At 39.7% G+C, this 15,078-nt stretch overlaps 2 protein-coding genes across 6 annotated transcripts in view; one reads left to right on the forward strand and one right to left on the reverse strand.

Moving 5' to 3' along the window:
* The window catches only part of CDKL1 (cyclin dependent kinase like 1), a 52,989-nt gene extending 48,661 nt beyond the window's left edge, over positions 1-4,328 (forward strand). For all 4 annotated transcript variants that reach the window (XM_044925134.2, XM_025295806.3, XM_044925132.2 and 1 more), the window contains one exon: positions 746-4,328. In XM_044925134.2, the coding sequence (XP_044781069.1) occupies positions 746-853 (108 nt within the window). In that variant the 3' untranslated portion in view covers positions 854-4,328. The remainder of the gene's footprint in view (positions 1-745) is intronic.
* DMAC2L (distal membrane arm assembly component 2 like) lies at positions 3,329-15,060 on the reverse strand. Of its 2 annotated transcripts, XM_025277633.3 has the most exons (5): positions 14,949-15,056; positions 7,916-8,027; positions 6,823-7,031; positions 6,083-6,254; positions 3,329-4,017 (listed from the first exon to the last, which is right to left on the reverse strand). In XM_025277633.3, exons 2-5 carry the CDS (start codon positions 8,020-8,022, stop codon positions 3,903-3,905), a joined length of 603 nt encoding a protein of 200 aa, XP_025133418.1. In that variant the 5' UTR covers positions 8,023-8,027; positions 14,949-15,056; the 3' UTR covers positions 3,329-3,902. The 2 variants fall into 2 exon arrangements, with proteins under 2 accessions (XP_025133418.1, XP_044781070.1); XM_044925135.2 differs by lacking the exon at positions 6,083-6,254 and having other exon boundaries at positions 14,949-15,060.
* Positions 15,061-15,078: the final 18 nt, after the last annotated feature.

A 15,078-nucleotide genomic window follows, 5' to 3' on the forward strand; every position in this document is an offset into this window, starting at 1 on the left:
AAAAAATATGTGTTCCCTTGCTTTCATTTGACATTGAGGATGAATTCAAACATTTTCTGGCAGCATTAAAGGAGCAGTTTTGCCTTTTTAAGTAATGTAGTAGGTGGCCAAATCATCTGAGTGCTTCAGACATCAGTTTTCTTTGCTGTAAGACAAGGTATTGGCTTAAATGATCCCTAAGGTACCAGCAAGCTCTAAAGCATCTGCCTGCAATGCAGAAGACCTGTGTTTGATCCCTGGGTCGGGAAGGTCCCCTGGAGAAGGAAATGGCAACCCACTCCAGTATTCTTGCCTGGAGAATCCCATGGACAGAGGAGCCTGGTAGGCTACAGTTTACGGGTTGCAAAGAGTCGAACATGACTGAGCGACTTCACTTCAAGGTCCCAGCAAGCTCTTAACTCCTGTGAATCTATGCTTTTTTTCCCAATACTGTTAATATGTAGATTTCCCCTTCCTTTTCATATCCTCTCAATTTCCTTTAAAGTACATGTTTTGCTTTATAATAAACAATAAATCTTGAAAAGCAGAGACCAGATTTACAGGAGGCACTGAGCTCCATGTCCATCAATTCCTCCATCTTGATTGGAGCCCCTGAGCTCCAGATGTAAACATTCTTTTTCTCTCAGATCCTGGATTCTATGCAGAAAGAGTATTTCTGTGCTGAAAAAATTGACCTTTTTTGACCATGTTATGGATAATGAAAAAACTGTGTGACATTGAACGTAACTCTGTTTTGTATTTTCAGTTGCAGTGCCTACCTCAGCTGACCAGCAGCAGCATCCTTCCAGCTCTGGATAACAAGAAATATTGCTATAACACCAAGAAACTTAACTACCATTTTCCAAACATTTAAAGAGCTTGGAGATTGATGATAAAAAAAGAGTTGATCATCAATTTGAATAAAACACACATTTGGTTGAAAATAATCACAACGTTGGAAGAAGCCTCAGGAGAAAATTAAGTAACTAAGTGGGGGAGGCCAAATGGCAAGATGTGAAGGAAAATTCCAGAGGCAGTCTTCCATGCATGACAATGCTGTCCAGAACAGAAGGGAACAACTTCTTTGGATTTTCATTTGTATTTTTATTGTATCTAAGTGGCTGAGCTGATGGACAGAATATAAACTGTATCTACTGTACTCGCCCATACCTCTGGCAAAATAGAGATGCAAAAGAAAAAAGATTTATGCTATAATCGTACCAGATAGAACAGGTGAAAATGGATTACAGAATGCCCATATATTTTTTTTGGATCTCCGTTGCTTTGAGACCTGTTTCCTGCTTCTTCAGATTTTCTCATCATATTTAAGGAGGGTTTTAGTTCTTAAAAGCAAAATATTTAAAATTCCATTTCCTGCTTGTTCTAGTTCTTGATTTTATATATGGAAATATCTTGAATATTTGAGTCATTCAAAATATTTAAAATCATGTGGATTATCATAAAGGGACTGTAATTTATCTGCTTATATATTTAATGATGTGTTTATAGACACTTCTTACATATACTTTGGTCTTTACCTTTAGTAAAGGATGCATCTTAGTCATTTTTGCAGGCAAGATGGGTTGACTATAATCTGTCTACATTTGTTCACCCAGTTACCCTCGCAAACAATGGCATGAAGCTTGGTAGTTGACCAAGGGGTAGAACAAGATCTACAGGCTTTGCAGGAACTAAGCCTGCCAGCCTGAAAGTAATTAGTACTCCATTCTCTCCAGTTCTACCTCAGACCTGGAGACAGAGCAACAGGCAGGACTATATACAGTGATCTGGGTTTTGGAAGAAACTGCTTATAAACTTTCACTTGTTGTCCCTGAAATATCTTTTTACAGTCTATGTATATGTTGTATATATATGTATACTGCACACGCATATATGTGTGTATATATACCAACCTAACAGCTAAACACTAACAATAATAGGCCAAAGTGATATTATTGAGAATTGCGAGCTTTGTACAGTGGTACTTAAAATGATGACATATAGTTAGCTTTGATTTGGCCTATTGCTTCTATTCAAAAAGCTTTTTCATCTTTGTCCCCTGGACATAAGGGCAATATGAAGCTGATGTCTGTTTCTTATTGCTCAACCCCATTCTTGATTGATGTGCTGCTATTTCCTAGCAGTTCTCAGCCATGGTTTTTGAAGATGTATTTTACTGTTTACTGTATCTTCAAAACATTTCTTCTGCACTTTTAATTTACTGCCATATTAATTTTCTTCATGACAGCATTTGATGGTTTTTACTTACTGCACAGTGATCTACCAAATTCTGGCATCTGTTCAATAATTTTGAGTATCCCAGCCAGTTTAATGATAGCCTGAGGCTTCCTGATGTATGTAGCTTCTTGCATAAAGCTGACAGTGGGCTAAATAACCAGTCACAATATAATCTAATTCTTGTTACATAGACTTTGATTCAAATGACAAAGAAGGACATCCAACTTCTGCAGTAGTGTAAATTTTGTATTTTCTTTTTTCCTTACCCCTAACAATGCACCTGACAAGGCAGATGACTGCAACTGCCTAATTTATCCAGTATTTTTAAAGACTCCCATTCAGAATAGAAAAGTGTTGCCAGACTAACTTGTGGCCAATCAGGTGCTTCATCACATAGCAATCAAACAAACCTGAGATAGAAGTGGTCATTTTTTTCTGACTTCTATAAAATGTATGCTTATACTTAACCATATCCGTGATCCTTTCTTTCTTCATCATGGAATCACCACTGTTTCACATGAGACAAACATTTTCTGATTTTTTAAATGACAGTGGCAATTATATTAGTAAATAGTATATCATTTATGGCATGTGCTATTTACATAACCCAGTTTCTAAACACAACTAAAATTCATTTTTCTGCTATAAGAGTGCATTACAGAAAGTGTTTATTTTAAAACTATCTCCAGTCAAGGTTATATCTAACAGAATAATGTTCAAACCAAACATACAGACATCCACAAACAAGTTGGCATATAACTAACAATAATAGAATCAGGGCCATTTCAAAGAGGTAAAAATAAAGATCTGATTTTTATCTATTTGTGATATTCATTATCACTGAGTTCTAGACATAAAGTGAATTTTGTGCTTATACTCATGGGAAATACTATCCAACATATATGAGGGAATACAAATTAGTTTCTAATTGACGTGTTAAATTTTTCCTCTTTAAGCAGTTTTTAAATTTAAGCAAAAAATAGGTAAAGCTGTGCTGGTCTTCATCATTGTTTCCTCTCGTTTATTGGAATAAGCCAAGTTATTTAAATCCAGCCAAGTATTTAGGTCTAGTTTTAATAAAACACCAGATTAAGCCTACAGACTAGACAAATTAGCCAGAAACTGTTTATTCAGAGAAAGGATGTATGTTACAAAGAGCACAGATATGCAGGATCATGAGAAATGCATGCAAATCCTGGGAAGCAATGGGAATGCTCCAGCAACCTCTGATTACTTTGCATAATTGACTCCATCTCAATGAATCTGAAATTTAGCTTTCAGTTTTTCATAATTGTACATTTATAGTAACATGCTTCAATAACTTTAAAATGAAACAAATTACTGTTAAAAATAAATGTACTATACATTTAAATCATTTTAAAGAACTTAAGTATCTACATCAAGAGATATTTATATAGATACCATTATAAAATAAATATATTAAAATTAAAAGGGTATCTGATTTGCACTTAATATGATTTAGTGTACATAAATTCTTAATTCCAACTTAGTAACTTTAGTGAATCACATCTGAATGTTTATTTTCTACATGATGGACCCTGCTAAAAATGTCATGATATAACATCCTTATAGTTCTGCTGATAACCATATAATATTTGTTGCTGTTAAGGATCAATTTAAAATGACACTCTACACTGAATTAAGATACTTATTGAAATATTATTTTACTTCAAGTCTAATTTTAGCTCCAGAGAAGGCAGTGATGTCTTAAAGGCTTGAACAATTTTTTCTTTTTCTTTTACTCCAGGAAGATCACTTAGAAACAAATACTTCAGGTTCCTGTAAAAAGAAGAAAATTTTAAAAGTTACTGTAATTTGACCTTTACTCTTATAGCATTAAAAATAAATTTGTTTTATTGGCTTTTTAAGAAATTACACACAGTATGTGTTCATATCATCCTACACATTCAAAATGACTTTTAGAACAGTAGTCCTAGAGTACTACTTTAAATGAAATTCATGCTAGGAACTAATCTAGACTTTGGAAAGTTTAGTTGTTCTGGTTATGTCAATAATTCTACTGAGTTTTTCCAAATATGTATATTATGGCATAGAACTCCTTTGCATGTTAAATATAAAATATGACATCAGTTGTAGTTATGATTTTTTTGAATCTGACACTAAAAGTAAAAACAAAGCAAAAATAAACAAGTGGAAATACATCAAGTTGAAAGGCTTCTGCACAGCAAAGAAAACCATTAACAAAATGAAAAGGCAACCTACTGAACAGGAGAAAATGTCTGCAAGTCATATATCTGATAAGGGGCTAATATCCAAAATATATAAGCTCATACAACTCAATAGCAAAAAAACCTGAACAATGCAATTTTTAAAATGGGCAAAGTATCTGAATAGACATTTTTCCAAAGAGGGCATACAGATGGAGAACAGGTACATGAAAAGATACTCTACATCATTATCAGGGAAATGCAAATCAAACCACAATGAGACCGCACCCTACACTTGTTAGAATGGCTGTTATCAAAAAGACTAGAAATAAGCGTTGGTGAGGGTGTAGAGGGAAGAGAATCTTTGTGCATGGTTGAGGGGAGTGTAAATTGGGGCAGTCATATGAAAAACAGCATAAAGATTCCTCAAAAAATTAAAAAAGAACTACCATGCTGCTGCTGCTGCTGCTAAGTCGCTTCAGTCGTGTCAGACTCTGTGCGACCCCATACACGGCAGGCCACCAGGCTCCCCCGTCCCTGGGATTCTCCAGGCAAGAACACTGGAGTGGGTTGCCATTGCCTTCTCCAATGCAGGAAAGGGAAAAGTGAAAGTGAAGTCGCAGAGTCTTGTCCAACTCTTAGCGACCCCATGGACTGCGGCCCACCAGGCTCCTCCATCCATGGGATTTTCCAGGCAAGAGTACTGGAGTGGGGTGCCATTGCCTTCTCCGTATGATTCAACAATTCTATGTTTCAGTATTTATCTGAAGAAAACAAACACACTAGCTCAACAAGACATCTGCACACCCGTGTTCAGGGCAGCATTATTTACAATAGTCAATATACAGAAACAACCTAAAAGTCCACTGATGGATCAGTGGATAAAGAAAATACGGTATATGCATATATGTAGTACTGAGCCATAAAAAATAATAAAATTCTGCATTAGCAACAAACCGGATAGACCTCGAGGGTATTATGCTAAGTGAAATAAGTCAGAGAGAGAGAGACAAATACTGTATGATCTCCTATATGTGGAAGCTAAAAATAAAGAAGCAAGCTCACAGATACACAAAACAGATTGGTGGTTATTGCCAAGCTGGGGTGAGAAGCAGGAAAATGGGTGAACTGTGTTATGTTGCTGCTTTTATTTTAAATGAAATTGAATTTTAAAAATATGAATCTTAACCTAGAAAGGAAAAGAAACTGGGGAAGTTCTTAAAACAACTCAAGTTTCTGTTAGGAGATGAAGCCACAAAGCCTGAACTAATGTAAGAGACAAACAATCTTGTACTTTTGGTTCTAATGTTTAAGATTTCTTAAACTTCCTGTGATGCTCAGGTTATTGGCAGAACATGGGGGAAAAATACTTTAAAAGATGAGGAGGAAGTATAATAGCTGATGTTTACTGACAGCACCAACAACTGTAATACGCATCATGCTAGGTGCTTTATGTAACTGATTTTTTAAAAAAAGATGCTTCCTAAAAAATGCAATACAACTATAAGATATTAAAGTTGATAACTTCAACTGTTTTATTGTGGCTGAAGGTTAAATCATTTTTTTAAATTCTGTTTTTCAGAATTAAGAAAAGATACCATTTATCAACTGTTTTAAATTCTGATTATTCACCTTAACATGATTATCAAGTTTCCATTCTGACACTGACCACCTACCTGAAATGATGCAAAGCAATGATACCTTTGTCTGTGACATTCCCACATGAAATTATTTCCATTTCCAACATGCTTTTTTGTAAATTTTCAAGTTGGCTAAGTCTCTCCAAACAGCCATCCTCAATATAGTGACACTGGCATAGTCTTATTTTTTCAACATACTGTAGGCCTTCTGGAGGGGAAAAAAGCTCAGTTTAAGAACCTGCTTTACCATTAAGATGATCAACTGTCCTAGTTTGCCCAGGACTGTTCTGGTGTCAGGACTGAAAGTCCTAAGTCCTAGGAAACCTCTTAATCCCAGGAAAACTGCAACAATTAGTCACCCTATTAACCACACAAAGTATTCACTACATGGATTGTGCTGACAGACAGAGCTATTCTACAGTCAGATGCCCATACACTGAGGAATGAAATGCCCACACAAGCAGAGGCTGTGTGGATATAATTATTTCTATATTAGTCAGGGTTACTCAATGACAGAAGTTTGACAAAGACAGTTTGACAAACAAGACCTTAAATATTAAGTTGATAAACCACAGCTTGGTTTGGAGAGAAAGGAAAGGAGGGTACTTGTAACCTCTATTTAACTTAAAAATAAATATCATACACAAGAAGATACAAGCTGGATTGGACTGAAAAGGGCGAGAAGGACACCCATATGACTATAAGAGTGAGTCAAGTGCAACCAAAGGTCATTGCAAACCACCTGCATTTCCCATAACAAATGGTGGAGGACTTACCCATGTGATCAAATCCGATGCTCATGATACAGGAGTCGGTGGCGTCAATCGCCTGAATCTTGTACTTGTCCAGAGGGCCTGTCGGGAGATGGTTGTAGTCCTTCTGCCACCTCTGCTGGCCGTGGTAGCGCACCATGGCCCCGCAGCGCAGCAGCCACTCTGATGCTGCCCTGTCAGGACCCACGTCCCTGATGCGGTCATGATCCACTCTGTGGGGACGAGGACAAAAGTTACTATAGTCACTAGCTTCTAAGCTATGTTCACCAACGTAAATACAGAATAGCAACTACTTCTCACTTCACGTGATGAGGAGGGAGATAAATCCATGAAAAGAAAACATTCAATGGTAGCTCTACTTGCTACCATTTTTGCTTTTGTTTTCCAGTGAACACTGTCAAAGCATTTTTTTTTTTTAAATCTGAGTTTATCAGGCAGACATGGGTCTTCATTGACTCGTATGCAGCATAGTAGCTTGACTCCAGGAGATACTCAGTAACTACGTATTGAACGAATGACAACACTTGGTTATAATTTTTATTAATGATAAAAGATTTGAAAAGAATAATTTTGAACATTTGTTCAAATTAATGTGCTTAAGTGATCTTTATTAATTTTTACACATGCCTTTTTCTCTAGTTAGTGGTATTAATGCTGTATTAAGCAATGAGGAGGTTAGTTTTGCCAGTTTCAAAATAAGCATGCCACCAAATAACATTTTTAAAACTTGAATTCACTTGATAGTATTCAAAAGGTTAACTACATTGCTTAAGTCACAGAATAAAATATTCTAACATTATTGAGCTTTTCTGATTATAAAAATAATAAAAGATCATTTTTAAAAGCTTGAAAGGCACTGAAAGAATGAATAAAAAGAATCACTGAAGTCCTGTAACCCAGTCAGTCACAGTTAATATTTTATAACTTATCTTTTTTTGGTCTTTATTCAATTTTTTTTTTTTTTTAAGAAAATTAGGATCATACTGCATACACAACACAAATAACATCTGAAATATAAGAAAACCAAGTTAGCCACTGGGAACTCATCGAACTGAAACAATCCCCATGTTTCTTCACTTTAGGAGAGGTAACTTACTTGTTAAACACTGCATTCAACCAGCCCCAGAAGTTTCGGGAGTCACATGACCATGGGAGTTTCTTTAAGCCACAGAGCTGCTGGGAAATTTTTCCAAACAGCATCATTTGCTCTAGACACATAAAATAGTATTCATATTAGATCAACAGTTGGCAATCAGAATCCATACATACAGTAACTTACTTCACAACTTCAGACTCAATGTTCTTGTGATGATAAAGCTGACTCATTTACCCCTCAATAGTTATTGAGCAAGTTACTACTGTTTGTTTTTCTGGTTTCTTTTGCCGCAAAGGAGAGGCCAAATTGGATGGTCTCTATGGTTCCTCCCAGCCTTGACATTAAGTTATACTTGTTCGAGCTTCAATTGGAGTCCGCCTACAGTGGCGCCACCTGGTGTCCATTCAGGTAGTGCAGTTACAGATTTACCGAAACCAGTTCCAGTCCCACGGAGAAGGCAATGGCACCCCACTCCAGTACTCTTGCCTGGAAAATCCCATGGATGGAGGAGCCTGGTAGACTGCAGTCCATGGAGTCGCCAAGAGTCGGACACGACTAAGCGACTTGCCTTTCACTTTTCACTTTCATGCATTGGAGAAGGAAATGGCAACCCACTCCAGTGTTCTTGCCTGGAGAATCCCAGGGACGGGGGAGCCTGGTGGGCTGCCGTCTATGGGGTCGCATAGAGTCGGACACGACTGAAGTGACTTAGCAGCAGCAGCAGTTCCAGTCCCAATCCACATTTCCAGTATCAAAATGACAAACTAAAATCATCTAAGAGTCAATGTATCAAGGTTAAGACACTTAGATCCAGAAAAGGAGTGGAATCATGGAAATAGATCTTCCTATGACAATTATCGATGCTTTTGAACTGTGGTGTTGGAGAAGACTCTTGAGAGTCCCTTGGACTGCAAGGAGATCCAACCAGTCCATTCTAAAGGAGATCAGCCCTGGGTGTTCTTTGGAAGGAATGATGCTAAAGCTGAAACTCCAGTACTTAGGCCACCTCATGCGAAGAGTTGACTCACTGAAAAAGACCCTGATGCTGGGAGGGATTGGGGGCAGGAGCAAAGGGGATAACAGAGGATGAGATGGCTGGATGGCATCACCGACTCGATGGACGTGAGTTTGAGTGAACTCGGGAGATGGTGATGGACAGGGAGGCCTAGTGTGCTGCAATTCATGGGGGTCACAAAGAGTCAGACATGACTGAGCGACTGAACTGAACTGAACTAATGACAAGATTGTAAGTAGTCCCCAGAACAGTGCAAACCAAGAACTATGCCAGGGCAGCTGGGAAAGACTAGACAAGCAACTTAACCTCTCTGACCCTTGGTTTTCTCATTTATAAAATGAGATGATTGGCACAGATGATTTCCAGCTGTAAAAATCCATAACCATGAGTTGAGAAAGTGATTTCGGAACTGGGTCTCAACCTGACTTAAAGTGCCAGGTGGAGGGGGGGGACACAGACAAATGACACATTGTCTTTGAAGAGCTGACAACTTAATGCAGGGTAGAGTGAGCTAAAACAAGTCACCAGGTAGTTAAAATAAATGATGGAGCCTGAAAAATACCTCAAAAGAGTTAAAGACAAACAAGGATTTCAACAGACAAAGATGCCAAGAAAAGGTAGGTCAGGTGACTAGCTGTGGTGGGAACGTTTAAGACTTATTGTCGTTCAGTTGACTTAGAACATGGGGGTCATGAGGAGACAGACAATGTACACAGTCCCAACAGGAAGGGTCTCCTGTGATCAGCCAGAGAATTTGGCTTTTGCAGGTAGCTAGCAGTCACTGAGCTTTCAGCACAGAGCACTGGCATGGTCAGAACTATGCTTCAGGAAGATTACTCAGACAGCAGCAGCAAGAATGAGGGCCATTTAGAGATGAGGAAACTGAAGCCCCGATATTAAGCAACTCACTGACACCCTAAAATCCTGGAAGAAGGTGGGGTATTAATAAATGCTGTGTTTAAAGGGACTTGCCCAGTGTTTCAGGGCTAATTGTTAGCAGTGCAGTGCTGAAACCTGAACCTAGCTTTTGCTCTTATTAGTCAATGGCTCTTTCTTCAGTCCTTGAACGGTTCTAGAACTCAAGAAAAAGAAGAGAACTAGAGGGTCCTGAGAGGGAACCACCTTAGAGCTGAGGAAATGCCTGAGGATGTTGAGGCTGTGAACAATGAGAGCTGAGGGCTGAGGACAGGACCCTGGGGTCATCTACTACCTTCTTCCCTGCTTTTCCGCCATTACTCCGCCTTCATTACTACAAACGTGTCCCCACGCTATAAATACTTCCTCCCACATTCTCAGATCTTCCCTGCTTTTGATTAAATCTCTCACTACCCGTGCCCACTTCAGTAACTCCTTTGGCTGCCAACCATATTTACAAATTGGGTCTTTCCGGATTCATCTCAGGCTGTTCCCCCCTAGTTCCCTCCTAGAGTCCTCCTTGCCGCCCCTAGAATCCTATGAAAATCTTTCCCAACCTCAAGACTTTATTCAAATACCACCTCCATCCATCTATTCATTCATGCAATAAAGATTTAAAGTATGCAGAGCAAAAGGAAGAGCAAAAATCACACATTCATTTCAATTATTCCTAACACCAGGCACAGCACCATCCCCTAATGCAAGTTAAATAAATATTTGGAATTAACAATCTTCAATGGCTGATGAATTTTCTTTTTTTTTTTTTTGGCTGATGAATTTTCATGCAGAAACAAAGAAACTGTCATTAAGCAGAAAAATTAGAGAAGTATGAAAACTGAAGTCACTTGATTCATTTTGGTCAACCTTATATTTCAGCTTAAGAGAAAGACCAAATTTACTTCAGCTTATGATCTCTAGAAATACTGGATATCCAAAATAATTTAAACATGAAAATTTTTATTTTTCAGTAAACCTAAAAAAAATAACTGGTAGGTTTTTGCATTCTCAACTGTAATTTTGTTAAAATTGATACTGGGAATTTCAAACGAATTCAAGCAGCTATCTCTAAGAATGCTTTCTAGAGGGAAAGAGGAGACCTCTGGTGGTGAGTTGGTGAATTTAACTTTAATAAATTAAAAGAAGGGCTTCCGGGAAGGCTCAGCAGATAAGGAATCTAACTGCAATGCAGGAGACACAGGAGACTCAGGTTTGATTCCTAGATTGGGAAAATCCCCTGGAGAAGGAAATGGCAACCCACTTTAGCATTCTTGCCTGGAAAATTCCATGGACAGAAGAATCTGGCAGGCCACAGTCCATGGGGTCGCAGTCAGACACAACTGAGTGACCAGGAACACAAATTAAAAGAAACCACTCAAATACAAGTTAAAAAATAAACATTACTAAGCTACTGCTGTGATAACTCAGGAATTCAAATTATTTTAAAAATTCTTCTTACTATCATAACATGGCTTGGAGCCGTAAGTTTTTTTTTAAAAGATGTTTCCAAAAGTTGATAGTAAGTTTGTGACTTAGAGAAAGCCAGACCTCTAATGTGTGCCTCAAAATAGGAGATGGAGAGTTCTCCAAGTTGCATAAAAACAAGTTTCTTTTAAAAAGTGCAAGTTCTCTTTTTATATATTAAACAAAATTACTTAGGTGGGCTATTCAAAATGATGGCTAACTTAAGGGTCAAAAAGACTAAACTAGCCAACCTGTTCTTGAGGGCAGTGAAAGTGTGGAGAGAAGGGTGAGGTGGTATCAGAATTGGGGAGTTTTCCCCCCAGATTATAACCCCACTTCACTGGAAATTATCCATTACTGATGCCAGTTCTTATTCCTGATGTATCTAGAGTCTAGTGAAATAGTGACAGAGCACTTCCTTAGGAATTAGAAGCCAAAGTCACCCTAGGCCAGTATCACTTGACACTCACTGAACTAACTTCTTATGGGTTCTGACCTAGATGGAAGGTGAACATGAATTCTTAGTTTCAGGAGGATGTGGTGGCCGGAAAACAAATGTCTCTAGCCAAAGACATTACAGGGCCAATGAATGCAAGGTGAGCTCTTGATTTGAGATAATCGAGATGAAACAAATTAATATACAGTCAAGATGAGGCGAGAAGCTAGGCAGAGAAAATTTTATAAAAAGTACATGTGTATTTTGAGTTCTTTCACTTTGCTAAACTAGGAAGTACAAGCTCAAAGCTCAAAATCACAGAAGAGTAAAACAGTCACTACTACGGACTGACTCATGAAAGCCTGACCACAGACCCTAGATTGTATAATTCTATACTCAACTTAAGGAGCCTGGAAGGCTGCAGTCCATGGGGTCACTGAGGGTCGGACACGACTGAGCGACTTCACTTTCACTTTTCACTTTCATGCATTGGAGAAGGAAATGGCAACCCACTCCAGTGTTCTTGCCTGGAGAATCCCAGGGTCGGGGGAGCCTGGTGGGCTGCCGTCTGTAGGGTCACACAGAGTCGGACACGACTGAAGTGACTTAGCAGCAGCATACTCAACCTAGTAACAAATCAACTACAATCCTGTGCAATGGTTAAAATAAAAAATAGTGATAGTACCAAAAGCTGGCGACACTGAAGAGGAACTCGATCACTCAACATTGCTGGTGGGAATGTAAAATGGTACAGCCACTCTGGAAAGGAGTTTGGCGCTTTCTTACAAAGCTAAACATGTGCTTATCAGATGACCCAGCAATTGGACTCTTGGGCATTTATCCCAGAGAAATAAAAACAGGCTCACACAAAAAGCTGTACACTAAGTTTTATAGCAGCTTTATTCGAATAGTGAAAAAAACTAGAAGTAACTCAGATATCCTCCAAAGGGTGAATGGTTTAAGCATGTTGTGGTACATTCATACCATGAAATACTTCTCGGCAATAAGACAGAATGAAATATCAATACAGGCAACAATTTGGATGGATCTCATGGGATGATGCTAAGTGAAAAAGTCAATTCCAAAAAGTTGCATACTACATAATTTTGTTTATGTAACATTCTTGACATGTCAAAATTTTAGAAAGTGAGAACAGAATGGGGAAGACGGTGCCTTGCTGGAGGGATCTTGGTGGTGATGGATCTGTGCTGTAGCTTGCCTGTGATGGATACAACATTCTACACATGGGGAGGTCCCTGGCGGTCCAGTGGTTGGGACACTCTCACTGCCAGGGGTCAGGGTTCTATCCATAGTCAGAGAACTAAGATTCCACAAGCCCCACTGCATGCAAAAATAATAAGAAGAAGAATCTATACAGGTGTGATAAAATATGTATAGGACTAAACACACACACAAATTCAAAACAGCTATCTGAATAAGATCCATGGGCTGTTCCTGGTTATGCTGTTGTATCAAACTTTTACAAGATGTTATTATTTGAGAAGACTGGGTAAAGGGTACACAGGATCTCTACTGTTTCTTACAACTGCATGGAAATCTACAATTAACTCAAAATTCAAAATATTAAAAAATTTTCTAATTAAAAACTAAAAAATGAATATCTTATTTTTCATTTGTGATGAACAAGCAGGCAACATTCCACATTATTTTCACAAATAAAGAAAATATGCATAACTATCCAGGTGATAAAAACCATATAAACATAATAAAAACCATCATTTTATTGAGCACTTAAAGGGCTTCCCTGGTGGTTCAGACGGTAAAGCGTCTGCCTGCAACATGGGAGACCTGGGTTCGATGCCTGGATCAGGAAGATCCTCTGGAGAAGGAAATGGCAACCCACTCCAGTATTCTTGCCTGGAAAATCTCATGGATGGAGCCTGGTAGGCTACAGTCCATGGGGTCGCAAGGAGTCGGACACGACTGAGCGACTTCACTTTACTGTGCTTAATCTGATGAGCCTTATCTTGCTCATAGGGCAAAAGTCCTATGAGAGGGACCCTACATCACTCATAGTTCACAGAGGAGGGGCTGAGGGAAAGGGGTGACTCCACTTTCCCAAGCTATGCGACTAATAACTGGAGCCAAATTCAGACAGGCAAGTGTAAGTCCTTCCAGCAAGAAAGTTAGTGCCCATGGGATGATCAATGGTGTCCGACTCTTTCCCACCCCATGGACTGCAGGCCGCCAGGCTCCTCTCCACAGACTCTTCCAGGCAAAAGTACTGGAGTGGGTTGCCATTTCCTACTCCAGGGGATCTTCCGGACCCAGGGACTGAAACTGTGCCTTCTGCATTGGCACTGGAGGCATATTCTTTACCACTGCTCCATCTGCTAAATCCAAATAAAGTAATACAGTTACATCGTTCTATTTTTGTTTTGCTCAGCTGTCCTGACCCTAAAAATTAAAACAAAAACAAAAACAAAAAAACTTCCATCAAACACTGACAACAGGTGTTAGGCACAGAACTAATCTAACACAGGTCTTTCAGAGATTACACAGCCCGCTTCCCTCATTTTACAGCTAAACAGGGGTGAAGTGACATGCACAGGTGAATCACTGTTTCTAGGCCCGCAAAGCATATTTAAAACTACATGTCAGTCCAGTATTAAAAAAAATAAATAAATAAGGAAACATCGCTAAATGATGGCAGAGACCGAGCCGTCTGTTTCATTTATGCGCTCAATATTTACAAGACCAATAACGAATGACATGTCAGGAGCCACATATATGGATGGCCAGAAAACAGCGGACTATCAGGCGTCGCCATGACAGAGCCTCCGTCTGGAGAAGGGTAGGGCTGGACAGTGCCCTTCAGTCAGCACTTCGCTCTGTAGGAGACTCGTTGGAGACAGAGGTTCTCCGCAAGGAGCCGCTAGGGACGTGGGGAGGGGCTAGGAAAAGGCGAGGCTGAGAGGGCGGAGCCACGAGAGACGCGGGGAGGGGTCGAGGGGGCGGGGCCTAGCTGGAGGAAAGGAGGGCCTCTGGGCCTGCCCAAACGAGAATTTTCACCATCGTCATCCCCAGACTTTCTCCTGCGGCGCCAAGTCCGCTGGGCTGTGCAGGTCGAGGACGCGTGACTCGGCGGGCCAGATTTTCAGTTAGCCAAGCGATGGGAGAAGGGAAAGGGGAGAGGGTGACCACCACTAGTCCCGCCCCTCTCGGGGCCTAGCTCCTCTACTCACAGCGTCAAAAGGAAGGAGCAAGCTGGCGTCCCCAGCGTCTACGGCGGCGCAGGCCTGCCCTTCGCCCTCCGCCGCGCGCGTCCATTGGCCACTGGCGGCTGCGCCCACGTGGGGCGAAGGCGCTCCCTTC

Source organism: Bubalus bubalis, chromosome 11, assembly GCF_019923935.1.
Source record: "Bubalus bubalis isolate 160015118507 breed Murrah chromosome 11, NDDB_SH_1, whole genome shotgun sequence".
NCBI lineage: Eukaryota > Metazoa > Chordata > Mammalia > Artiodactyla > Bovidae > Bubalus > Bubalus bubalis.